This window comes from Elgaria multicarinata, chromosome 3, assembly GCF_023053635.1.
Source record: "Elgaria multicarinata webbii isolate HBS135686 ecotype San Diego chromosome 3, rElgMul1.1.pri, whole genome shotgun sequence".
Classification (NCBI taxonomy): Eukaryota; Metazoa; Chordata; class Lepidosauria; order Squamata; family Anguidae; genus Elgaria; species Elgaria multicarinata.
In genome coordinates this window covers 137,324,682-137,348,873 of record NC_086173.1, presented here as the reverse complement: position 1 = coordinate 137,348,873, position 24,192 = coordinate 137,324,682, and the positions used below count along the sequence as shown (strand labels likewise).

Genomic DNA, 24,192 nt, shown 5'->3' with positions numbered 1-24,192 from the left:
TCATGGTCTCAAATGGGGATCCTACGTGAGTTCAGCTGAATGTGTGGAGAAACTTCCGAATGTTTAGGAATACTGAGTTACCAGGGTTCTGGATTGCAGGGAGGCTTCTAAGGCCATAGCTAGACCTAAGGTTTATCCCAGGATTGTCCTGGGGTCAAACCTGTTCATCTAAGTGCCACACAGGGCATCCAGTGCTCAGGCAGGGGTGAACCCTGGATGATCCCAGGATAAACCTTAGGTCTAGCTGTGGCCTAAGAGCAGGTGTACTGCAGCGGCTTGTCAAGCGTATCTTCCATCTTGAGCACCCAGACAGAACGCCTTAGTAAGATGGGTCTGGTCATTCATTTCATTCCTATCAAAGCTTGATAGTCTGCTTGAAAATCACTTACATGTTCCTACACTTGCACAAAGTGCTCATCCATGTAGGTGTCAGAAGAGATTAAAAAAAACCAATAACTCCAGTATAAGCACACAGGATAAGGCTAGGAGTTTCTAGGAGTTTAAATGTAAGCGGGGAGAGGATTAAGCTGCCCCACCTGGCTTCCTCCTATCCCACTTCCAGCTCACAGTTGAAATCTCCCTCCTTCACTCCTGCTATAGCCTATGCGGCAGGGTCTTGCTATTTACTGTGTAATCTGTACAGCACCATGTACATTGATGGTGCTATATAAATAATAATAATAATAATAATAATAATAATAATAATAATAATAATAATAATAATAATAAACCCTCAAACTCTTTTATGCAAGTCACTGTCACAGAACTCTGAAGAAATGGGCAATTGGCCAGACTGGAGGAATACTGACATGGAGGGAGACCTGCTCTTCCAGTTCTCCATCACTTGACTTTTTAGTCAAACTGCTGATCACTCATGTGAGGGAGGGGCAGGTGTGGGCACCTTGCTCTTACTCTGCTCCCAGAAGGCAGCATGTGGAAGAGGCTGGAAGGAAGTGTTACTGGCAGGTAAATGTACAGAGGATTGTAGCTTTACAGTGAAATCCTAAGCATGTTTACCTGAAAGTAAATCTCATTGAATCCAGTGGGCTTTACTCCCAATTAAATGTAGACAGGATTGCAACCCTAGCAAAAGCGAGCCTTTGGGTGAGAAATACAAGAAGGCCTTAATGTGATCCAGAAGCTATTTTAAGTGTGAATTTTCTTCACAAGACTCTTCCCCTTTTGAAAATCATGAACTAAAAATGTTTCGATGTTCGTGCAGTTCCCTTCTCAAATAACTGGGTTGAAGCTCAGTTCCAAACCAGGGGTTGGATCCAGACTTAGGCCCTTTCTACACCTAAGGATTATCCCAGGAAAATGTAGGGACCATCCCTGCCTGCTCCTGGGATCCCCTGTGCGTCATTTGGATGCACAGGGATGATCCCGGGACGATCCTGGGGGAAAAGGAAGGCATAGAAACAGCCTTAGTCATACTTAGAGCAGATTCACTGAAATCAATGAGACTTATTAGTCTCATTGAAGCCCTCTGTAAAACAGATTATTGAAAATCTGTGCCAAATCTCTGCAATAAGGTAAAATAAAAATTCAAATATACCAAATACTTTAAAATGTTTTGATAAGTGTCCTAGTAAGATCCTTGCACATCGTCTTAAACAACAACATCAAAATGTAATTTCATCTATTAAAGATGAGAATGATAAAGTATATACTTCTCCATCAGATATAAATACACAATTTTTAAAATTCTATACTGATCTTTACAGTAAGGGTAGTATTAGAGCAAGACGTGGAGGCTTTTCACCCTAATATTAATCTTCCAAGCTTGAATTCATCACAATGACAGCTTCTTTTATCTCCTCTGTGTTTGGAGGAAATTATGAATGCAATAATGAATATGAACACTGGGAAATCACCTGGTCCAGATGGATTTCCAATTGAGCAGTATAAAACATTTTCTAGCTTTCTAACTCTGAAGCTTTATCGCCTTTATAATCATATTTTTTAATCAGGCTCTCTTTCTTCATCATTAAATGATGCTTATATTGCCGTGATTCCCAAGCCTGGCAAGGACCATACCTATTGTGCTAACTATCGACCTATATTATTAATTAAGGTGGATATCAAAATATTAACTGCAACATTGGCCAATAAACTGCAACAAGTTATTGCAGCATTGGTTCAACCAGACCAGGTGGGATTTATTAAAAATAGACAGAGAGCTGATAATCTCAGATTAGTTGTCAATTTGGTCGCTCTAAATTCTGAAGGAACTGATTGGTCAGCCATTATCTCTTTAGACACAGAAAAGGCCTTTGACCAAATCCATTGGAAATTTATTTTTATTACTTTGATTAATTTTGATTTCCCAGTTGAATTTTTGAAATTGGTAAAAATATATATATTCAGCCCCGAGAGCTAGAGTAAGGACTAACAGATTATTTTCTGCTTTTTTCCTACTTGGTCTTGGTACCAGACAGAGATGTCCAGTTTCCCCATTGATATTTGATTTATGCTTAAAACCCCTGGCATGTGCCATTAGGCAAAGCAGCAGTATTAATATTTTTGGTGATTTGTCTGGCTATTCAATTAACTGGTCAAAGTCAGAAATAATGCTGATTGGAATCCATTTACATATACCTAGCAAATATTTTCAGAAACTTAATACTTTGTTTTGTAAATATTTTGGAGGTTCTTCTCCACCATAAATATCCCTGAAAAGGATGCAACTTCCAACTAAAGATGGTGGGTTTGGCTTTCCCAACCTTGCTACATACCATCGGGCTGACCTGCACCAATTTTTGGTCTTTTCCACTTAGATTTGATTTTCCACCTTGGTCAGTTTTGGAATCATCCTGTCTGGCAATTCTTTCCAAATGGATAGCATTAGGTTCTCGACATATTAAAGTAGAAAATGCATCTCCCACAATTTCAGCAGTTTCTCATGCTAAATTGATTATATGGGGAAATCCAGACTTAAAAAATAGGGGAAAACAGTGTTTTTGTGGTGGACTTGGGCAGAAAGAATGATTTTTACCCTGGATCAATTATTAAGTGCAGATCATGAGTTTTTGTAATTTTCAGCTTTGTGAGATAAATTTAAATTACCTGCCACAGTTGAATGGCACTATTTACAATGGAAACATTTGTTAGAATCTATATTTGGCCCTGTGGCTTTTACTGCTTCAGAATCTCTCTCATTATTAGAAGCACTTATTAAGGCTGACTGGGTAAAGTGACCCATGATTTATATTTATAAATGCTTATATCTGTGAATAAATATGATGCACTGGGGCTTCAGCAGGAATGGAATAGAGAATTGGAATGACCTATTTTATAGAATCAATGGACCACTGATTTGGCAACAGTATCTGATATGTCAGTGGATCTCCGGTTACGTCTTATTCAGGAAAAATATTGTTTTGAGTCTATTGGACACCACAGTGTCTGTTTAATAAAGGTTTATCCAAATCGACTAATTGTTGGAGGTTTCACACAACAAATGATTCTTTTGTTCATATGTTTTGGAAATGTCCAATAGTTGTCTCTTTTTGGGAGGAAATTATCAGATGCATAAATTTTGTATTAGAAAGCTCTTTAATATTTTTGAATGTACATGTCATCTTAAATTACTTACTGGCTTATTGGAAAATAACACACAATCAATGTAAATGGATTTTTCTCACCCTTTTGACCGCTAAAAGACTGATTCTACAACATTGGAAAGATAATCCACTGCCTATAATGCAATGGATTGAAAACTTAACAACATTAGCAACATTTGAAAGAGTGGTATACAGGCACCATTTATGAATGGACTTATAGTCAGGCATTTGGTGTGCCTTCATTGATGTTTATGTGTAATTGATTCTATTTCCCCTTTTTTATTTTAGAATATTGTGATTTTTGAAACTGAGGCTTTTGAAGTATGTAGTTGCATATGTCTATTTTTTGTTTTTTATTATTATTTCTTTATTTTCTTTTATGTTTTTTATTCTGTTAAAAATTCACAATAAAAATGATTAAAATAAATTTAAAAAAATGTTTTGATAAGTTGCTCCCAAATCTCCACCACCCTCTAGTTACTAAATCAATAAGCCGAGATAGCTTAGAACTATTTGATTTGTTAAGCTTGGAAACATGTCTGGATTACAAAGATAATAGTATCTTGGAAATGTCTACCTTTTGTCAAGCAGATGGATTTGTTGATCTCTATGAATGAAGTTTTCCCTGCATCATTTTATTAATCTGATAACTCCTAGAATAGGTTTCTAGAACACCCATTCCTTTCATAGACAATGCCCATATTCAGACATTATGGTAAACCAGAATTCTAACATTCTGGCTTACCATGACAGAGCCAGCAGAGGGATTTCCACCCCTGACTTGGTTAATCTGACCTGAACAGCTGAACAGGAAACTCTGGCTTGTCTCTACCCGTAGGCTGGGCAACTCATAAACAAATACAACACTAAAATAGAGAATAAAATAATAACAACTGGTGAAATGAAAAACATAATTAAAACAAAATGTTAAACTGAGAAGCCCAAGCTAAAAGACATTTGTAATTTAAAAGGCTTGGGTGAATAAAAGGGTCTTCACCTGACATCAAAAGAATAATAAAGTTGGTGCCTGGCAAACCTCTCCAAGTAGGCTGTTCCAAAAGCAGGGTGCCATCACTGAAAAGGCCCTTTCCCTAGTGGACTTGGAGCAGGGACTCTGAAGATCTTAAGGTTCAGGTAGGTACATATGGGACAAGGCAATCTTTCACGTCAACAAAAAACAAGCACGCACAGGCCAATCTCCTGCTAACATCTGGTTTGGCCCTCTGACATCCTTTTAGCATTGCTTTTCATAACTATTTCCTTGGCAAACAGTTTTCTGATGGAAGCAGCAAGCAGGACACCCATAAGAACATAAGAAGTGCCCTGATGCTGGATCAGACCGAGGGTCCATCTAGTCCAGCACTCTGTTCACACGGTGGCTAACCAGCTGTCGACTAGGGACCAACAAAGCAGGACACAGTGCAACAGCACACTCCCACCCACGTTCCCTAGCAACTGGTGCACACAGGCTTACTGCCTCGGATACTGGAGGTAGCACATAACCATCAGGGCAAGTAGTCATTGACAGCTTTCTCCTCCTTAAATGTTGCGCTCACTTTGACCTTTCATTTATTTCTTATAATGTATACTACAGAGCTATGTCCCCTGTCTCCTTCACCCACTGCAGAATGAAATCTTCCTCTACTAATTGCTTAACGATGTACTAGATTATCTAATGGATGCTCAGGAGCAGAGAAATCTGACAGGCACCAGTCTATCCAGTCATGAAAATGGACTGAGTTTTTCTGAGCCAGTTCTGGAACCAGATTTTGAAGTATAACGTTTTAAAGGCCTTTAAAACTAGGGCTTGGATTTCTTTCCCTTCTTCTACCAATATTTGTGAGGAATCCAAATATCTTTGCAACAAATGTTTATAGAACTAAAAGGAATGACTCAGTCCCAGTTTTTGCATCACTTTTTTAATGCGAAAGTCACTTTGAGTTGATTTTGCCTTGGCACAGTATATGCCATGTCTCACCCAGTCGAGGCCCTTCCAAACAATTCATCACATCAAACAGAAATAGCAAAATCACCTTGTGGTGTTTTTAGCAGGTAAAGAGTAATGTGGCACTGAAGTAGGTGAGAGATGCCATCTAAAATGCCTTGGGCATGTGTGGCTCAGGGAAGAGAAATTATATGCTAACACCAGTCTCCACTTACCGTAGACAGAGTACAGACCAATGGCTAAACAACAGCTTAGGGTACTTGAAATGTGGTCTATTTTCCCCAGACATCGCACAATGCCTGTTTTTCCCATATCAAGACATGTTCCCCATAATCCTCAAACTATGACATCAACCGGAAAGCTCTGGAGTCAGTTATTTGAGCTGTAGTACCTTGCTGAACATGTCTGGAAAACAGCTTTTTCCCTTGTTGCAGAAACTTTTAATTGTTACTGACCTCATCATCCCCAGAGTTTATTAGGTCACTGTCAATTTTTGCTCTCCTCTCAGCTCAGCAAAGGAAGCCAGTCAGTGACTGACGCCCATGCTTAACAGTTTCCACCACTCCCCTTTTCTTTTAATGAATGCAAAGTTTTCGCACTGTTTTTAAACTTTGGATTCTTTAAAAAGAAAGATGATATGTGGCAAGGATCCAAAGAAGTGGGCAACTAGTTCTGTGTCTTTCGAAGAGCAGCTTTCCCCTGCCCTACCCTGTCATATGGCAACCTTCCTTTGAAACTAAGGGCTCATTTACACCAAGCAGATATTCCACTATGAAAGCGGTATATAAAAGGCAGGAGCCACACTACTGCTTTGTAGCGGTATTGAAGTGCACTGACGACTGTTGGGGCCCATTGACACATACTGTATACTGCTTTCATATGGCTTTCATAGTGCTATATCCTGCTTGGTATGGCTCCTCCCTTTTATATAACACTTTCATACTGCTTTCATAGTGCAATATCCTGCTTGGTGTAGATTAGGCCTAAGAAAGTTTTTAAAAGCATTTTTAGATAGGACATGAAGGTCTACTGCCCCAAGGAGAGTAAAAAAACCCACTAGGCATTCCTAACCTCAATTTGCATCCCAACCTGCACGTTTGTACTCAAAACTGCAAAGTCCATATCCAATACGAATACAGCACAAGTGGATCCAGATGGTCATATGCTGGAATCATGTGTCCCTGGAAACTGTTCCCTTTGATTCGGGATTGCTAATCCCATTACATGAGAGCAGTCTATCGTTTCTCAAGGGTGAAGGAAAGATATCTGGAAATTTTCAGAAGCCTGCTTTGAACAAATTAAACCTAACATTAAATGTGCCTTACAGTGTTTTTTCAAAATGCAAATAGCAGTCGCTCTGAGTGTGTGTGTGTGTGTGTGTGTGTGTGTGTGTGTATCAAGATTATGGCAGGGAGATTTTTGGGGTGTTTTTTTTTTTACTCTTTCCTCCCCTGCTGGGATCCTGAGGAAAATCCCTCCTTTGAAGCTGGTATTAATGCCAATGAGGGATTTCCTCCCAATGCCAATACCTGCTTCAGAAGAGCAATTTTTGGCAGGGTCACAGCTTCGCTGAGTTCAGGGCTGAGCTTTGGCACTGAAAACATGTCTTGTGGGCTCAGTCATAATGGATATATGATCAAATTCAGTCCTGATTTAGGGCTGCTTCAGATGTGAGAACATGCTCACACAGAAATCCTTCAGGTAATGGAGGGCAACTGGCATATGTAGGCCATCACATGGAATGCTGTGTTTGTTTTCTTGTCTTGTATGTGCACTGATAAACTGCAATTGCATAGGACTTATCCAAATATGTACATCACGTGTAGATACGCATGCCATCTGTGACTCATTGACATGCATTAAGTACACATGCTTCATGTGTGACATCCTATTCCCCACCATGAAATGGTTTCCATGTAGTGGTTTCTTAAGTTCATTTACTCCAGGAATGTATAAACTGCCCTTCAATAAAATTCTCCTGGCAACTTACAACATTTCAAAACATAATAAAATACAACAAAAACACATTAACTGTACAGCAATGTACTTAAACCTGTAAAATCAATAGAAGTATAAAAGCAAACCCAGCCAAGATAAAACATTAAATGTAAAGGACTGGGGTGGGGTGGGGTTACATCTTTGACTAGGGCCAAAGTGACATCAGAACAGATGGCAAGCAAGCCTCTCTGGGGAGAGTATTCCACAATCCAGATACCCCTACCTATCATTCTGCCAGGTTGAAAGTGGTCCTGATTTAACACCTTCATCTCCATTTCAGCAAATTCAAATGGAAATTGAGACTGGAAATACTTCCTTGTGACATAACAACTTGCACAAATACATGTGTTAAAGACACCCACAGGAATTTCATGACGATGTAAGCTTTTCTACCACATTGGGGAAAATAACATCCTATCTGCTTTTCCCATTTCTGTAGAAAGAACAATGGGTGCTTTATTGACAGATAAGCAATGTTTACTTGATACATTAAGCCAGGAATCCTGGCTTAATAAGCCACAATGTGAATGAGCAGGATGTTGTTGCAAACAACCTGTTCATTCTGGCTTCATTCCTCCCTTCATGTGAGCAGGTAAAGAAGTCAAGAAGGAAAAGCTTCATGTGATATCTGAATCCAGGAGATTATGGATTAGTGCACCCAAACATGCCAGGATTTGTAAACTCTGGTTTAAAGATGGTTTACAATTCTGGCTTGTTTGGGTGCACTTAACCAGAATTGTGGGTTTGAACATCACACAATGCTATTCCTTCCAAGTTTATCAGCTTGCACAAAGGGAGGAACAAACAGGCTGTGTGCACTAGCCCTACTGCTCATTCACACTATGGTTTATTAAACAGGATTTCTAGTTATAGTGATGTTTAAACTCAGCCACAGTATTCAGTAATCCTGTACTTACTCAGGCCTGTTGCATTCTCGCACAGCATTTTTAATTCCCCCACCACATGTTCGTGAGCAAGCTCCAAAGGGACTCCATGTGCCCCATGCCCCATCTGTCACAGGTATTTCTCGCTCTCTGGGAACACAGTGGCCATACTTGCAGTGCTAAATTCCAGAAAGGAGACCAGAGGGAAAAAAGAGAGAGAGATTTTTACAACATTGTTTCATTGCTATGATCTGGATTATAGCACTCTAAAATGTGTTTAAGATAAAATTCAGTTTATCTGCATGAGTTATTCCTGTTTAAAATACTTAGAAAGCAAATCCCTTATAAAATTTGTTCTCATTAGGTTGCTTCATTAGAGATAAGACTACTCTCCTTCCATAAGTCAGGGGAGGAGGATGTGTGTGTGAGTGTGTGTGTGTGTGTGGCAGGGTGTGTGTATTACTTTTACTTAATGTTCAAATGTATTGTTATAGATATTATATGACAATATATTTATTAGTAACTTTCCATCTTCTTTAACTGCAGTTTTTCACTTTTTATTCTAGTGATTTTTTACATTTAATGGAAAAAAGAAATATACACGCACACACACACACACACACACAATGAAAAAACAACTTATCAGCAGCCTTTCCCACCTACTCACCTAGAGCAGTCTAGACTAGACAAGAAATGTTACATAAAGATGACAGAAAATTGAGATTAGTATAATAGCTTAAACAGGCAGAATCTTGAATCACTTTGCAGTGTCACTTTTTACGTATTCCCAAGTGCAGTTAAATAAGCAAAAGGGGCTTCATAGACATTCTTGTTTCAGAACTTATAACAGACAGTAAGCCTTCGAATAACTTTTATCACCCCTTCCTTCAGTGTCAAACTTAATCAGCTGATGCTGCAATGAGCCAACCAGCTACATGTCGTAGATTAAGTATAAAAACTATATACCGTAAAAATATTGTATAAAAGTATTAAAATGCATAAATCAGATTCTGTAAGTTATAACAGATAATAAAATCACTTTGTCTATTTGAACAACAAATTCTCCCTTTCATGCAATTCAAAACAAGAATTTCATGGTTAAAGCTCAGCTTTTATGAACAGTCTAAAGTCTCCCTGAAGAGTAGATATGGCAGGTAAGCTGCTGGAAAGAATATGTGAGAAGAAAGCCAAACAGTGTGCAAAAAACACAGAGGGAAAAGTTGATAGCCTGAGTCTTGCTGGGTAGACCAACTTCCACAATAATCCAGTACAATGGGCTTGTGTGACAGCAGGAGGTACTGTCTACTTTACGAACACTACTGAAACGTACAAAGAGCAGAATATTTTTTTAAAAAGGAGTGGTAGTACAAACACATGGTGAAAAGACATTCCAACAGGAAGAAAACAGTTTTGTCCATGTGACAAATGCAACAGAAGTGAGAAGAAATCTATATACATATAAAACACTAAGGCAATGTGTGGCATGTAGGAGGTTACGAGCTATGAGAAGAACTTTGTGTTGCTAAGCAACAGGAGCTATAAATATAGCTGGGCGGAGCAGGGGGGAGCAGCGGCATTGAAACATATCATTGCCAAAGTGGTTTGCACAGAGGCCTCAGGTAAGTCCTGAAGGTTGGTAGTGGCTGGAAGTGAGTGGCGGGAGCAGCTGGCCAGGTGTGTCTGGGAGCGGGGAGCCCAGAGAAGAATCCGGGCAGCTCACTGGCATGCGTGGAGGCCTGAGGTAAGTCCCGCGGGTCAGCAGGCAGGCAAGCAAGGGGGGTAGAGTGGCTAGGAGTGAGCAGGGGGAGTTCAATTGACTCCTGGTTGGCCTCGCAATCAGCTTTTCCGGGTGCATGTAGAAAAGCATGATACTGAGCAATAAAGTACTAGCGTGCAGATGGTCTGTGCGAGTCAAGCTAGTAAAGAAGAGAAGTCGGAACACATCATATGACTGATACAATCATATTATGCCCATGCTTTGCCATCTGCACTGGCTGCCAGTCAGTTTCTGGGCTCAATTTAATGTGTTGATTTTAACCTTTATAGCACTGAACAGCCTGGGGCCAGGTTACCTGAAGGAGTGTCTCCTCCCATTCATCCCCTGAGGCCCTCCTCCAGGTGCCCCAGACACATCAAGTGGTTACAAGAAGAGACAGGGCCTTTTCAGTGGTGTTACCTCATCTGTGGAATACCCTCCCCAGAGATTAAAATAACAGGTATTAAAGTAATTAAAAAGTTAATACTTAACTATAGTTCCTTTCCTTGGCAATATTCTCAATACCCAGGTCAGTGCCTATCTCCTGAGTAAGAGCATCTTACTTATGATGTGAGTTCTGTTCAGCCATCTGCTTAAATATGCAAGGGGGTGCAGGGGTGAGTGGGGATGTGCCACTGCACATGGGACTTCAAACAAGCCCTGCTCCCACCCTACCTTTGCGCAATCAGTATGAAAAATCTGTGTGTACAGGGACATTGGGTTATGCATTCAGGCAAATGCCTCAGTGGGGATACAGATACTCAATAGTAATCAGCAGTAATCAGCCATCATGACAATTATAATGCATTTCAGGGCTAGCACTGAATCATTGGGCCCGTTCAGAAGACACCTTAAACCATGGCTTTATAATCATGGTGGTTAAGCCAGATAGCCAGGCCGTGTTCAGAAGACACCTTAAGCCATGGCTTTAACCATGGTGAATAAAGCAAAAAGTCTTATTCATCATGGTTAAAGCCATGGTTTAAGGTGTCTTCTGAACACAGCCTGGCTTTCTGACTTAACCACCATGATTAAAGCCATGGTTCTTAATGGGCCCATTCATGAACATGCATGTTTATTTATGGTGCATTTAAAAAGTCGTATCATTGAACTGCTGTGTTATTCAAGCAACAAGATCCAATAGAGACTACTAAAGTAATGAATTTAGCTTTTGACAGCACTGGCCTCTTCTGTAGGTGCAAAAAGAATATTGTTTTCGTTTGGACTAACTTAGTCAAAAGAGAGAGATTAGCTGAATGTCTAAAACTGAGAGCTTCAGCTGTTGTATGTATAAAAATGTAATAAATAAATAAATAAATAAAATAAAATAAAATACAATAATACATTAAAAAGGTAAACCTGTCTTTCCAGTCCATAAACAAAAATAAGAAGGGAAGAAGAAATGGAACATTTTTGGACATGGAAGTGACTTGTAGAAGGGTTTCCATGTCTTTAAATTGCACCTATCAAAACCGTCCTCCTTATAACACGTATTTCTAGCACCCCATGCATGTATGGTTACAGCAAACAAGTGATATGTTTGGCATTAATTCTTTGCTGGACATGACTACGTGATCCTCCTTCTCACCTCAAATCACATAAGAAATAGCAATGAGCTCAAAATTTTTAGAAAGACGAGATGGTGGGAGAGGGGATAAAATGAATATAAAATTAATTTGTTTAATTTATTAAACACCTCATTAAATAAATGTCTCTAGGAGTTTTACAATTTAAAACATGATAATAATGATACAAATAAAATCCTAACAAAGACGTTAGCTAGACCAGGCTATATCCTGGCGTGAACCCCAGGATCGTCCCTGTGCATCCAGATGTGTCATCCCTCCCTTGCCCCGGGATATAGCCCTCCCCTTTGCCCCCAGATTTTCTGTGGTCTCAGGCTGAGCCCGAGACCATGGAGTGTGTGGCCCATTTCCATGGGTTTACCCAGCTCTGTGAGCTGCACACGGGGTGCAGCACTCCTCAGGAGCGCTGCGCCCATCGGGGGTAGGGTGGGGGGAGCAGGGAAAGTAGTTAATTTTTTTTAAAAAAACACCCTTACCTTTGCGCACGAGTGTTCGTGAGCTCCATCCCCTATAAAATATTTTTAAAATGGCGGACGCGACGCCTATCTTCCTGAGGTCGTCGTGCCTTACATGTAAATGGGGGTGAGATCTCACGTTAATCGCAACGCAAGGTCTCCCCTCCTCTCCCCCGGACTTTCAGGTAGGTCTAGCTAAGGCCAAAAACAATCAACAATATAAAACTAATAAACATGCCAACACAGCATAAAATATAGTCTCGGGTATAACAGGTAAAAACTAAATTGTAGGGACTAAATTAATAAAATGCTAAAAAATATAAAACAATTTTAAATACTTGAAAAAGCCTGGGACAACAGCACCATCTTACCTGGTGCCAAAAAGAAAGCAGTTTTAGCACCAGGTGAGCTTCCCTGGGCAGAGTATTCCAGAAGTGTGAGGACGGGACACCACCGAAACTGCCAAATTAAGCTTCTATTCAGAAGGTTCTTAAATGTTCATCCTACTATTCTACTGACCTGAACAGGTATCCCATGGATACACATTGCACATTGTATGCTGGCAAACATGTACTTTCCAATGTGAATATACATTGGAATAGTTGTTCAATACTTTTTATTCTCTCAGTATTTTATCACTTAATTTTAACTTAAATTTAAATTTTACTGTTTTAACTCTGTATTTTAATCTTATATCAATTTTGCTGCGTGGTTTTATCCTGGTTGTGCTTTTTATACTGTATTTTGTAATTGTGCTTTTAACCTGTTGGTTGTTTTATTGTGGTTTTAATTTTTGTGAACCGCCCAGAGAGCTTCGGCTATTGGGCAGTATAAAAATGTAATAAATAAATAAATAAATGTGGGAAATAATGGGAATCCTAGTTCTATGGCATGTGCACCTGTATATTTGCTCACACACACTTTGCATTTTCAGATTTTATTAGAATACTTTAAAATGTATTATTTAAAGCAGAATATAGACTTCCATGGTAATCAAACCATATGACGTTTTATCTAAGTAAAGGAGATAACTGATTTAGAAATTAGGAAATCATTCCTTCCTTTCCTATTATGTGAATTAGTCTGCAAAGTTTTCTGGCTTGTGTGTCCCCGGTCTTCTTTTGCATGCCAGAGGAAGAGATTGGAAGAATCTGCTTTTGTTTGTAAACAAACCACATTTCTCTAAGATGTCTGAACTTGGGGAACTATAGTTTGTTAAAATTATAGTTAGTGAGAACAAGCCAAGATTAAACTGTGGTTTCAGATCCTGGCTTGTTCTGATACCATAGTTCAAACAAACCACAATTCTGTGGGTTAAGACATTATGGGGAACTATAATTTGGTTTAAATGCAGATGCCAATGCCTCCAATTTCCTTCTCCAGCACATGGAGGAGGAGGAGGAGGAGGAGGGGTGAGTGCATAACCACAATGTTTTTGCAGGCTGAACCAGACCAGTGAATTTATAACTAGTAGTTAGTTACATATTAGTACACTTTTGTTAAGTCAAATTCTAATTGCACATATGAATGGCTCTGACTTCCTAAATAACGAAGAGCCGTTGAACTGCTGAGGCCAGAGAGAGTGACAGCTCTCCAAACCAAGTTGTGCCTATTTACTGATCCAGAACAAAAAGCACAAGTTGTGACAGCTTCTGGGGAAAAGAGCCTGTCTGATTTTTTTGTAGGTTAGATGTCACAAATGTGTCAGCAGAAAAGACACACTCGCAGCTGAGACATCTTGAAAGACACTCTCAAAATCACTTTGAAAGCTAAAAGAATAAAGGATGTAAATAATGGGTGTGTGTGTGTAAAAACAAGCATTTTCCACTTAGGGTGGCTTCATAACTTTGACCCATCCAGTTGGGTGTTCTAGGCACAATCTGTTTCCTTTCTGAAAAGTCTCTGTACCGCTTATGTGCAACCACATCACTCCCAGTGAAGGGGAAGCTTTGGGATCAATTCCTACACTAACCTTCTGCACAGGCACATAAGTTCCACAGCTGCCATGAATAAAGACACACATGGCATCAATATAGGCAGTGCTACCCCAAAGGAGGAACATCTTGCAGAACAGCTGCCATATGTAGCAAAAATATTGAACAACAATCATCCTTACCATAGAACAGACCATTTGGCTTGCAAGTGCACAGAACTCACACAACATGTTTTACACACATTAGAGCCCACAGTGGAAAGCAGAAGCCTCATCTGAAAAATTGCTGCAATCCAATGAAATCCACTGGTTATCATTAGTGATAAATATATTGCAGGCAAGTGAATGCAACCCAACAGCCACAGAGTGGAGTTCGAAAGTTATGAGTGGTTTTTTTATGTGAAAACAGCAACAAGTGTTGATGGCCCCAAACAAAAGTAAATGAATGTGACAAACATTTATGATAAAATGCCCTAAAATCAGAGTATGGATTATGACTTGATTTAATACTATCCAGCTCACAGTTCTCATACTTAAAATATGTCTAGTAGGTCATATGAATATGTATGACTTAGGGAGGAGACTTAAAGCAGGCATGCTTATAATATAGTTGCTTTAATTTCTGACTTTAATTTCAGAATTTCCTGGGCACTAGGATATTTAGATCTCCAAATATACTCCCTCTACAAAAAAAAAAAAAAAAGCAAAATGATATTTTCTTGAGTAGTCTATATACCATGGACTTTAAAACCAGCAGGCTTGAGGCAAAATATTAATCTCAGCACACTTTGGCAGGGCAAGGCTGTAAACTGCAGAAAATGTTTAAAAGCAGGGAGGGGGAAGCTTCTCTAACCGAGGGCATTCAGCTCGGATTTTATGTCAGTAGATTGCAGTAAAACTGCTTACTCCAAAATTAATTCTGGAGCAGTACAAATGGGACTTTAGCAAATCGACTGTCTTTATGCCTGAATAGTACTTGAGCAAGTTTATAAAATAACTTCTTCATTTTGTGGCTTTGCGCATGAATATATATATTTTATATTTTTTAATATTTTTTATGCTTCAATCCTGACATCGCATTTCCAGCTTTTGAAACAAAACAAACAAACAAAACAAGTTTTGAACTGCTGTGACTATACAGAGAAACCTGAACAGTTGACCAGGCTTGGGATGGTCAATTCATATACATATTTCCTTGCCACTTCTGCATGTTTTACCCATGCTTCCACTCTTTCATATCTGAATAATCTGCATTTTTTTAAAAAATAAAAAAGCTTTCAAAATATGTATATATATCATATGTATGTTTACACAGAAAACAGTCCTACAGTTCCCAGCAGCCCCAAGAATCTGCTTGGAGCTGTAGGACTCTGTTTAAACATGCATTTAGTCTCACAGCTATTGGATTTTTACTGGCCCTTCCACAGGTTTGTCTGAACTTGGTTTGAAGAGATGTATTTCATAGTAGTCAAAACTGCTGTGTTTTGAGCATTGCAGAAAACAGTTTTTCCTTTGGTCCTGTTCAGAAGACACCTTAAACCATGTCCCCTTAAATTATATGCAAATTCTGTCAGTGAAAACATGGACATGATACCAGTCGATAATATGCAGTTAACGGGTTGTATCCAATGTTAGTCCTACTTAGAATTGACTCACTGAAATGAATGGGACTTAAGTTAGACTAAGGCCTTAGCTAGACCTACCTTATAATCCAGGATGGAGGAGGGAGGATCTCACGTTGTGTTTAACGTGAGAACCCTCCTCCGTTAACACGTGAGGTGCGATGACTGCAGGAAAAGAGGCTTCGCGCCTGCCATTTTTTTTTAAAAGGAGAAGCAGTGCATGAATGCCAGTGTGCTGAAGGTAAGTGTTTTTTTTAATTTAATTTGGTTTCCCCACTTCCCCCACCCTAACCCCGATGGGTGCAGCACTCCTGTGGGTCAAACCACGGCAATGGGCCACATGTTCCGCGGTCTCGGGCTCAGCCCGGGACTGTGGAAAAAGCGGGCCCAAAGGGAAGGGCTCTATCCCGAGGCCAGGGAGGGATCATCCCTCACTTATCCCAGGATCCCCTGTGCGTCATGTGGACGCACAGGGATGATCCCGGGGTTTGCCCCGTAATAAAGCCCGGTCTAGCTAAGGCCTAACATTGGATACAACCGACAATGTACAAACTAGTTGTGGCCTTTCAACTCACAATAAGTTCCCTCTATGCAGTCTTCAGCAAGGACAGTTCCCAACACCGTGTTATATAGATTGTACCATCACCATTCTGCCTCACAGACACCTCTCGCTACTGGATTAGCTCCATTTTTTTTCTTCTAGATCCAGGCAGCCTTTCACTGCTCTGTCAGATGAGAATCATTGTTCTTGAAAGTTTCAGATGCCAACAATGAATGTATAACTGAACTTGTCCCTGCTGTGTGGGAGACATATGTCTGTTCACAAAAGAGTCTGCTCCTTGATACAGTGACAGGCTGGCTAACTCCCCTTTTACCCTGCACTCTCTGAGGGTGGTAGCTTCTTTTAAATGCAGCCATAAGAAAAAGTAATCTCTACATGACGATCCAAGTGATTCTTCTCGCAGTTTGGACATTCTTTTCCCCCCTCCCTCTTCTGGCTTATGAGGAAAACTGCCCAAACTGCTTGGGAAAATGCTTTACATGAATAGTCTGCCACACGGAGCTGTTTTTGTGGTTCCATATTTAAGTGGCTACCCAGTACAAAGAGTGTGTGTGTGTGTGTGTGTGTGTTGGGGGGTGCTCATATTGCTGTTAAGAAATGGAGAGAATAAAGTGTCCCATTCATAAAGAGATGGCTGAACATTTTCCTTTGGAGTGGACAGGCAGATAAGATGTGGTCTGTGGACAAGCATTGACCTATGATCTATCAATTTTTAAAATTGCTGCTATGCAACACATACAGAGATCAAAGATTTTCTCACTGAACTGAGACCATCATAACAACATCTCCTCTGTCTACATTGGGGGATTCCGCGATGGGGAGAGGAGAAAGCAAGAAATAGTAAATGTGCCAACAACAAACCTTTCCTTGGTCACATTCTGTCCCATCAGCCCATGGTGTGTGTTGAGTGCGACATCCTTTATGTGTTCCATCAGCATTGATGCACCAGAGTCTTCTGCACTGTTTCTGCTTAAGTGATTTGAAATGGTCTCAGCATTACTGAACAGCCACTCTAATACATGCTATGCATCACATACATATTTTAGATTATCTACCTGGTGTTATTACCATCACTGAATAAAGAAGTATAAACAACTGAATAAAAAAAAATACAGGAAGGGACTCTGGCTAAAGTTGCAAATGTAGAACCTTTCTGCACTGACAACAAAGGTCCGCATAGTTAAAGCAATGGTATTCCCCGTAGTAACCTATGGCTGCGAGAGCTGGACCATAAGGAAAGCTGAGCGAAGGAAGATAGATGCTTTTGAACTGTGGTGTTGGAGGAAAATTCTGAGAGTGCCGTGGACTGCAAGAAGATCAAACCAGTCCATACTCCAGGAAATAAAGCCAGACTGCTCACTTGAGGGAATGGTATTAAAGGCAAAACTGAAGTACTTTGGCCACATAATGAGAAGACAGGATACCCTGGAGAAGAGGCTGATGCTAGGGAAAGTGGAAGGCAAAAGGAAGAGGGGCCAACCAAGGGCAAGATGGATGGATGATATTCTGGAGGTGACAGACTTGACCTTGGGGGAGCTAGGGGTGGCAACGGCCGACAGAAAGCTCTGGCGTGGGCTGGTCCATGAAGTCACAAAGAGTCGGAAACGACTGAACGAATAAACAACAAAAAGAACCTTTCTACTCAAATGATTTATCCTGGATTTGCAGCTGTGTTCGTGGCTATTTATGATAATCCAGAAATATGGCTGCATTATTGGTATGGGAGTTGAAATATATGACCCCCTTTACAACCAAGTTTTTCCTGTGTGACCTTTCCTTGGGTCACTAAATCCCATATTTTAGTAAAACCATTACTATTTTAAAAGCTTCTAGATCTTGTGAGCATTAAGAAAAGTTTGAAAATGTTAAAGCCCTGCTTCATGATGTCAAAATAAAACCACACGGTCACAAAATTATCAAGGCTTGAAGTACTGTGCTTTATAGTCAATAATATTATTAGCGCTAAAGAGCACCTTACTGGAGCTGAAAAAACAGATTTCTGGTCACAGTTTCCAGTGTGACTGTCTTACATCCCAACTTTATTATTACCAAAATATACAGATAAGCAAGGGCTCTCTAAAATCATACTAATTTCCCTCTGTGATTCTCCCAATTTAAAATGGTTATATAAAATTCTAGCATAAAGCACTGGGTGACAATTTAGGCTACAATCCTATACACACTTATCTGGGAATAAGTTTCATTAAGCTCAATGGGGTTTACTTATGAGTAAACATGTGTAGGATTACACTGTTAAATTATATAAACAGTCAACCTGTACTACCAGCCCTTTCAATTGCTTCCATCTCTTATACACTTTTCTACTTAATCAGAAGCTAATGCAAGTTGAAAACATTTGTAAATTAGGGGCATTTGATCAGGGCCGTATAAGCTGCTAGAAGCACTTTAAAAATCTTGCTTTCCTAAGATTTCTCTATCATACGGGCATAAAGACCCAAATCATTATGTATTTAAGTTCTCAGAACAATTTCTGCCCCAAAAGCTAGCAAATGAAATGTGTGTGGGTGCTAGTGCATCTGTATAACGTGACTGCCCATGGTAGGGTAGCACCTGGCATGCTGATAAAAGCAATGTGTAATTAAAGTTAATTACGTTAAAGTAAATGGGCATTGACTCCTCTGACTTATCATCGGCAGTCTAGTCTAGTCTACTTTGACATGAGCAATCACTCCCATGGCTGTTAGCAAGGATGTGTACCAAAACCACTGCAAGATACTTGACCATGTAAATAATGTTGGTTTATCTATGACAATAAGTGATTGAGAATTTTTGAAAAATGTTTCCTTATATACCTTTTATGGATATCTGATTTCTCCACCACATCCGTAAATCTAACATGAGACCCAGGTTTTAGAGCATATTGTGCCAAAATGTTGTAAGCGAGTGTGGTGTAGTGGCTAGAGTTTGGGACTGGAAGTCAGAAGATCTGGGTTCCAGTCCCCACTTAGCCATGGAAGCTCACTGGGTGATTATGGGCCAGTCACAGACTCTCAACCCAAACTACCTCACAGGGTTGTTGTTGTGAGGATAAAATGGAGGAGGAGGATTATGTATGCCACCTCGGGTTCCTTGGAGGGGAAAAAGGCGGGATATAAATGTAACAAATAAATAAAATTAAGTTCCTTGCTAATATTTCTAATATTGCCAACAAATATCAAACTTGCTGATCAAATAGGCCCACAGTGACAACCCATGCTTTACCATGGTACTTTCCCACATGGCTGTGGAATGCATGTGAATATCCCAAACGCACCTGTCATAGCTGATGAGCTTGCTGCAGGGAAGCAGAGTGCTGATTGGGTAAGAAAGTCCCACAAGATTTGGCCCCACCTAACCAGTTGCAATATTCCCACGTATACCACATCCATGAGAAAAAGATCTATCAGAAAGCAATTCTTTTATCTTTGGGCACATGCATATTATGAAAGATGCCATAAATATTGGAACATCTGGTACTGGAAATCAAAAAAGTGTCAAATCCAAACTGACTGGCAAGCTGCAATATTTTTCAGAGGCAAGCACCTTCCCCAATTATGCATACAAAATACATGCATGGATAAGCCCATCAACATTTCATACTTGAAGCAAGCCAAAGAAGTGTTTTTTAAAGCACCTTACCATATAAGGGCAAACTTTAGCTCCAGGCCCAAAAATTAATTCGCACTGCTTATTGACATCATACATGTATCCTGGAAGTTGTCGAGGCAAAGTGTACATTCTTGATGAAGGTTCGTCAAGCAAACACTCCCCATAACCAGTGCTAGAAATGAAAAATGTTACATTTATCTCTATTGCTGCACTGCAGAAGTAGGCTAAGATCATTCTAAAATACCTTAATGGTTAGTCAGCTGAGTATTAGCAATGTATAGCATAAGGCCACTATGCTAATGGGGATGGGGGGAGCAGAGCTTAAATCCCCCTCTCCTGGAACTCGTGATCCCAATCCGAAATCAGGGCTGCACGCACTTACATTGAAGTAAATAACCTGAAGAACATTTCATTTGGCCATTAGGGTGCTTCCAAACAAAGGTTTTATTGCACCATCAACCCAGCCTTATTCACAGAATTTTACGGGGTGACAATGTTTTTCACTCAAAACCCTCCATGTTTTTCCACCACTTCTTCTAGTTTCTTCTCTTAACACAGAGAATTCATTAAGGAGAAAAAGACAGAATTGTTACACAATACCTTCTAATTCACAGTGATAGGAGCCCTCTGTCTGGAAACACCCTTAGTACCTTCCAACCCTCAAACATCACATTGATTATTTTTATTTATTTTATTGTATTGCTCAGATTTATATACTGCTTTACACAAAAGTATCAAAGTGGTGAACATAAAATACACTGGCATAAAAACAACTATAAACACAACGCAACAGAACTAATCAGCAATAAAACGGCATACTCTACTGTGCTACAAACCATAGCTGGCTGCATCACACTTCAGGGAATGCTTTTGTAAAGAGATGAGTTTTAAGAAGATGTCTGGATGTCAGAACTGTGGGGACCTGTATCAACTGGTAGTGTTCCAGAGGGCGGGCGCTGCAACAGGGATTCTAGGCTATTGCACAACCCAAAATCATGCCATAAGGTTGCTGCACTGCATATTATCCACTTACAATTTATTTTTATTGTATCAATTAACAGTTGCATAATTCTTTCCACCACATCATTGCAGAGTTTGGCTTTCTGGGTTAGTTGCTGGATGCAGCGCTATTAGAATCATAGAATAGCAGAGTTGGAAGGGCCCTACAAGGCCATCGAGTCCAACCCCCTGCTCAATGCAGGAATCCACCCTAAAGCATCCCTGACAGATGGTTGTCCAGCTGCCTCTTGAATGCCTCTAGTGTGGGAGAGCCCACAACCTCCCTAGGTAACTGATTCCATTGCCGTACCGCTCTAACAGTCAAGAAGTTTTTCCTGATGTCCAGCTGGAATCTGGCTTCCTTTAACTTGAGCCCGTTATTCCGTGTCCTGCACTCTGGGAGGATCGAGAAGAGATCCTGGCCCTCCTCTGTGTGACAACCTTTTAAGTATTTGAAGAGTGCTATCATGTCTCCCCTCAATCTTCTCTTCTCCAGGCTAAACAGGCCCAGTTCTTTCAGTCTCTCTTCATAGAGCTTTGTTTCTAGACCTCTGATCATCCTGGTTGCCCTCTTCTGAACACGCTCCAGCTTGTCCTTCTTGAATAGTGGAGCCCAGAACTGGACGCAATACTCTAGATGAGGCCTAACCAGGGCCGAATAGAGAGGAACCAGTACCTCACGTGATTTGGAAGCTATTATAGGTTTTGTATTTTGATTATTATCATGGATCTGCAGCAGCCCTTCTCCGTGCCCCACCAACGTGAGATATACACTATGGTGGGACGTGGGAGAGGGCTTTCTCTGTTGTGGCACCCCAGCTGTGGAATGACCTCCTCCTGGAGGCCTGACTGGCGCTGGTACTGGCTTTATTTCAGCACCAACCTAAGACATGGCTTTTTAACAAAGCATTTGATGGCTAAATCCACCAGCCTGCACACTGTCTTATTTTAATTGGATTTTACTGTTTTAAAATTTCATATTGATTTTAACATATTAATGGTTTAATTTGTTTTAAAATTGTATATTTATTCTATTTTATATGTATGATTTTATCTGTACACCACCCTGAGATCCTTGAGATATAGGGCGGGATATAAATGATTCCATGATTCTATGATAATAAATTAATTAATTAATTAATTAATGCTACAAGGGCTCCTTGGAGGAATGGTGGGATATAAATAGAACAAACAAATAAATAAACTCATTCTGGTATTTTATTATCTATTTCCACTATTTGCATCAGGAATTGAAGCTCTTTATCACTCCTTTGAATATCAAGATTAAGTGATGTATACCCAGATGATTGGAACCAAATGGGGTCACATATCAGCATGCTCAGGGAAAATCTGAGATTTGGAGAAGTGCAAAAACATTTTTTAAAAAACCCTATGGGGGCAACCCCTTCCCCCAAGAAACAGCCAATGAGAACTGAGCATTCTCAGAATCATGAGGTGGGGAAGAAAGGGGGGGAATGATATGGCCTGTTGGAAGAGAACATGATGGGCTGGCTGGAACCTTGCACAAGGGCACTCCCATTAGAAGTTAAGGATACATTGCAAGCGTTTGTTGCAGGTCCCACCCATATGTGTTAATATATTTTTCAAGGAAGTGCTCCTTTTTCCCTCCTGTATGGCTGATATATTTTGCATGTCTCTTTAATCCATTCCTTTCTTTTTGTCCAGCCCATTATTTTTGCCAAGGAAAACTTCAAGAATCAGGTATGACTAGAAAAAGTGGCAAGACCTTGTGATTCAGGCATATGTCATATGTGTGAATGTATCCCTACAGCGTGCACAGGTGTTCACATACATATATGTTAATTCCCCCCCCATAGATGCATCCACACAGAGAACCTTCCATGTAGCATCATCCATTTATTTGCATGCTGTCTCCCAATAAGATTGTGCCAAAAGCAGCTCACAAACATTTGTTTGTTTGTGTTGTTTTAAAAAAGGTAATTATTAAGGTCTTACTCTAGAAATTCTGTGATGTATTTCCGGCTACATTTTGACCACATCCAAGGGTTAGTGTTGTAGTTCAGGGTAGGAGCCATAACATGCTGCTGGTTTTTTCCTCCATCTTCTTTACACTTATTGTTGTCATCATGAGGCATGTTAAATCTAAAGAGACAGCATATTGGTCGATGTGTCAGCATGAATTTGAAAAAGAAGGTAATCAAGAGAAAGTTAAACACCTTCAATATCACGGATTTCAATGAAAAGAGCTAAACACATAGTTAATTCCCCCCTCTGAAATCAATGAGATTTAAAAGAGCTTATTGTATTTTTAGATCTTCGTACAGCTGCTGTTCCCCCCCCCTTTTTGGTTTTATACTGCAGCTTTAAACTTTTAAATGTGTTTTGTCATGTTGTTGTATTTTATGATTTTAACTTTTGTGAACTACTCAGAGAGCTCTGGCTATAGGAATAGGGAGGTATAAAAAATGTGATAGATAAATAAATGAAATAAATATTTGAGACTTCCTACTACTCAGTAGGATGTTGTGAGATATTGAGTAACGATGCTTGCAGGAGGAAAAAGCCCCACCCCATTTCTGTGAGTAGAATCAAATCAACTAGGACTACAGATGTATGCGAAGTTTATTTTTACTTGCAAAACATGCCAGCATGCCCTGTTTGAGGCTCGGAATGCAAGCATGAGCACATGTCCACTGAAAATATTCACAAGTTGTCAAACATGGACTTGCATTTGTCTTGCTCCCGAAACCCAGTTCAATTTGCACAAATTTTGTAAGATGCACAAATTTTGTCAGTAGACTAAATCAGCCTCACATTAGTCTATGGAGGAAATTTATGCAAATCTTCAGTTCAATCGCTGCTTGATTTGTGCAGGTTTCCTATTCGTACAAAGTGAGCAGCAATTGCAAACACGAATGTGAATCGTGTAGATAAGCAGTTAGATCATGTTCAAAGAATCCTATTCTGAACATCGCTCTTTCCCCATCCCAAGGTAACACAGGCTACCTTGTGCAGGCCACCCACAGCTGTGCTCTTATATCCCCTCACTGCCCCCTCCTACACCATAGCTAGACAAGGACTTATCCCAGGGATCGCCCCGGGATCATACCTGTGAGTCCACATGACGCACAGGGGATCCCGGGAGCAGGGAGGGATGATCCCTCCATTTCCCCAGGATTTTGCCCTACCCTTGCAACCCAGTTTTTCTGCGGTTCCAGGCTGATCCCAAGACCGCGGAACGTGTGGCCAGGAGTCATGGTTTGTCCTGGCTCCTCGCGGTTACTCACGAGGAGCCAGG

General features: G+C 40.2%; 1 protein-coding gene across 2 annotated transcripts in view; it reads right to left on the bottom strand.

Annotated features, from left to right (window-relative positions):
- Positions 1 to 24,192, bottom strand: part of ADAMTS9 (ADAM metallopeptidase with thrombospondin type 1 motif 9) — a 165,354-nt gene that overhangs the window by 104,294 nt on the left and 36,868 nt on the right. Inside the window, exons 9-12 of one of the 2 annotated variants that reach the window (XM_063122037.1) lie at positions 22,890 to 23,036; positions 19,944 to 20,085; positions 17,166 to 17,273; positions 8,424 to 8,569 (exon numbers count right to left, since the gene is read on the bottom strand). In XM_063122037.1, the coding sequence (XP_062978107.1) occupies positions 8,424 to 8,569; positions 17,166 to 17,273; positions 19,944 to 20,085; positions 22,890 to 23,036 (543 nt within the window). The remainder of the gene's footprint in view (positions 1 to 8,423; positions 8,570 to 17,165; positions 17,274 to 19,943; positions 20,086 to 22,889; positions 23,037 to 24,192) is intronic. The other variant, XM_063122038.1, reaches the window with a different exon arrangement.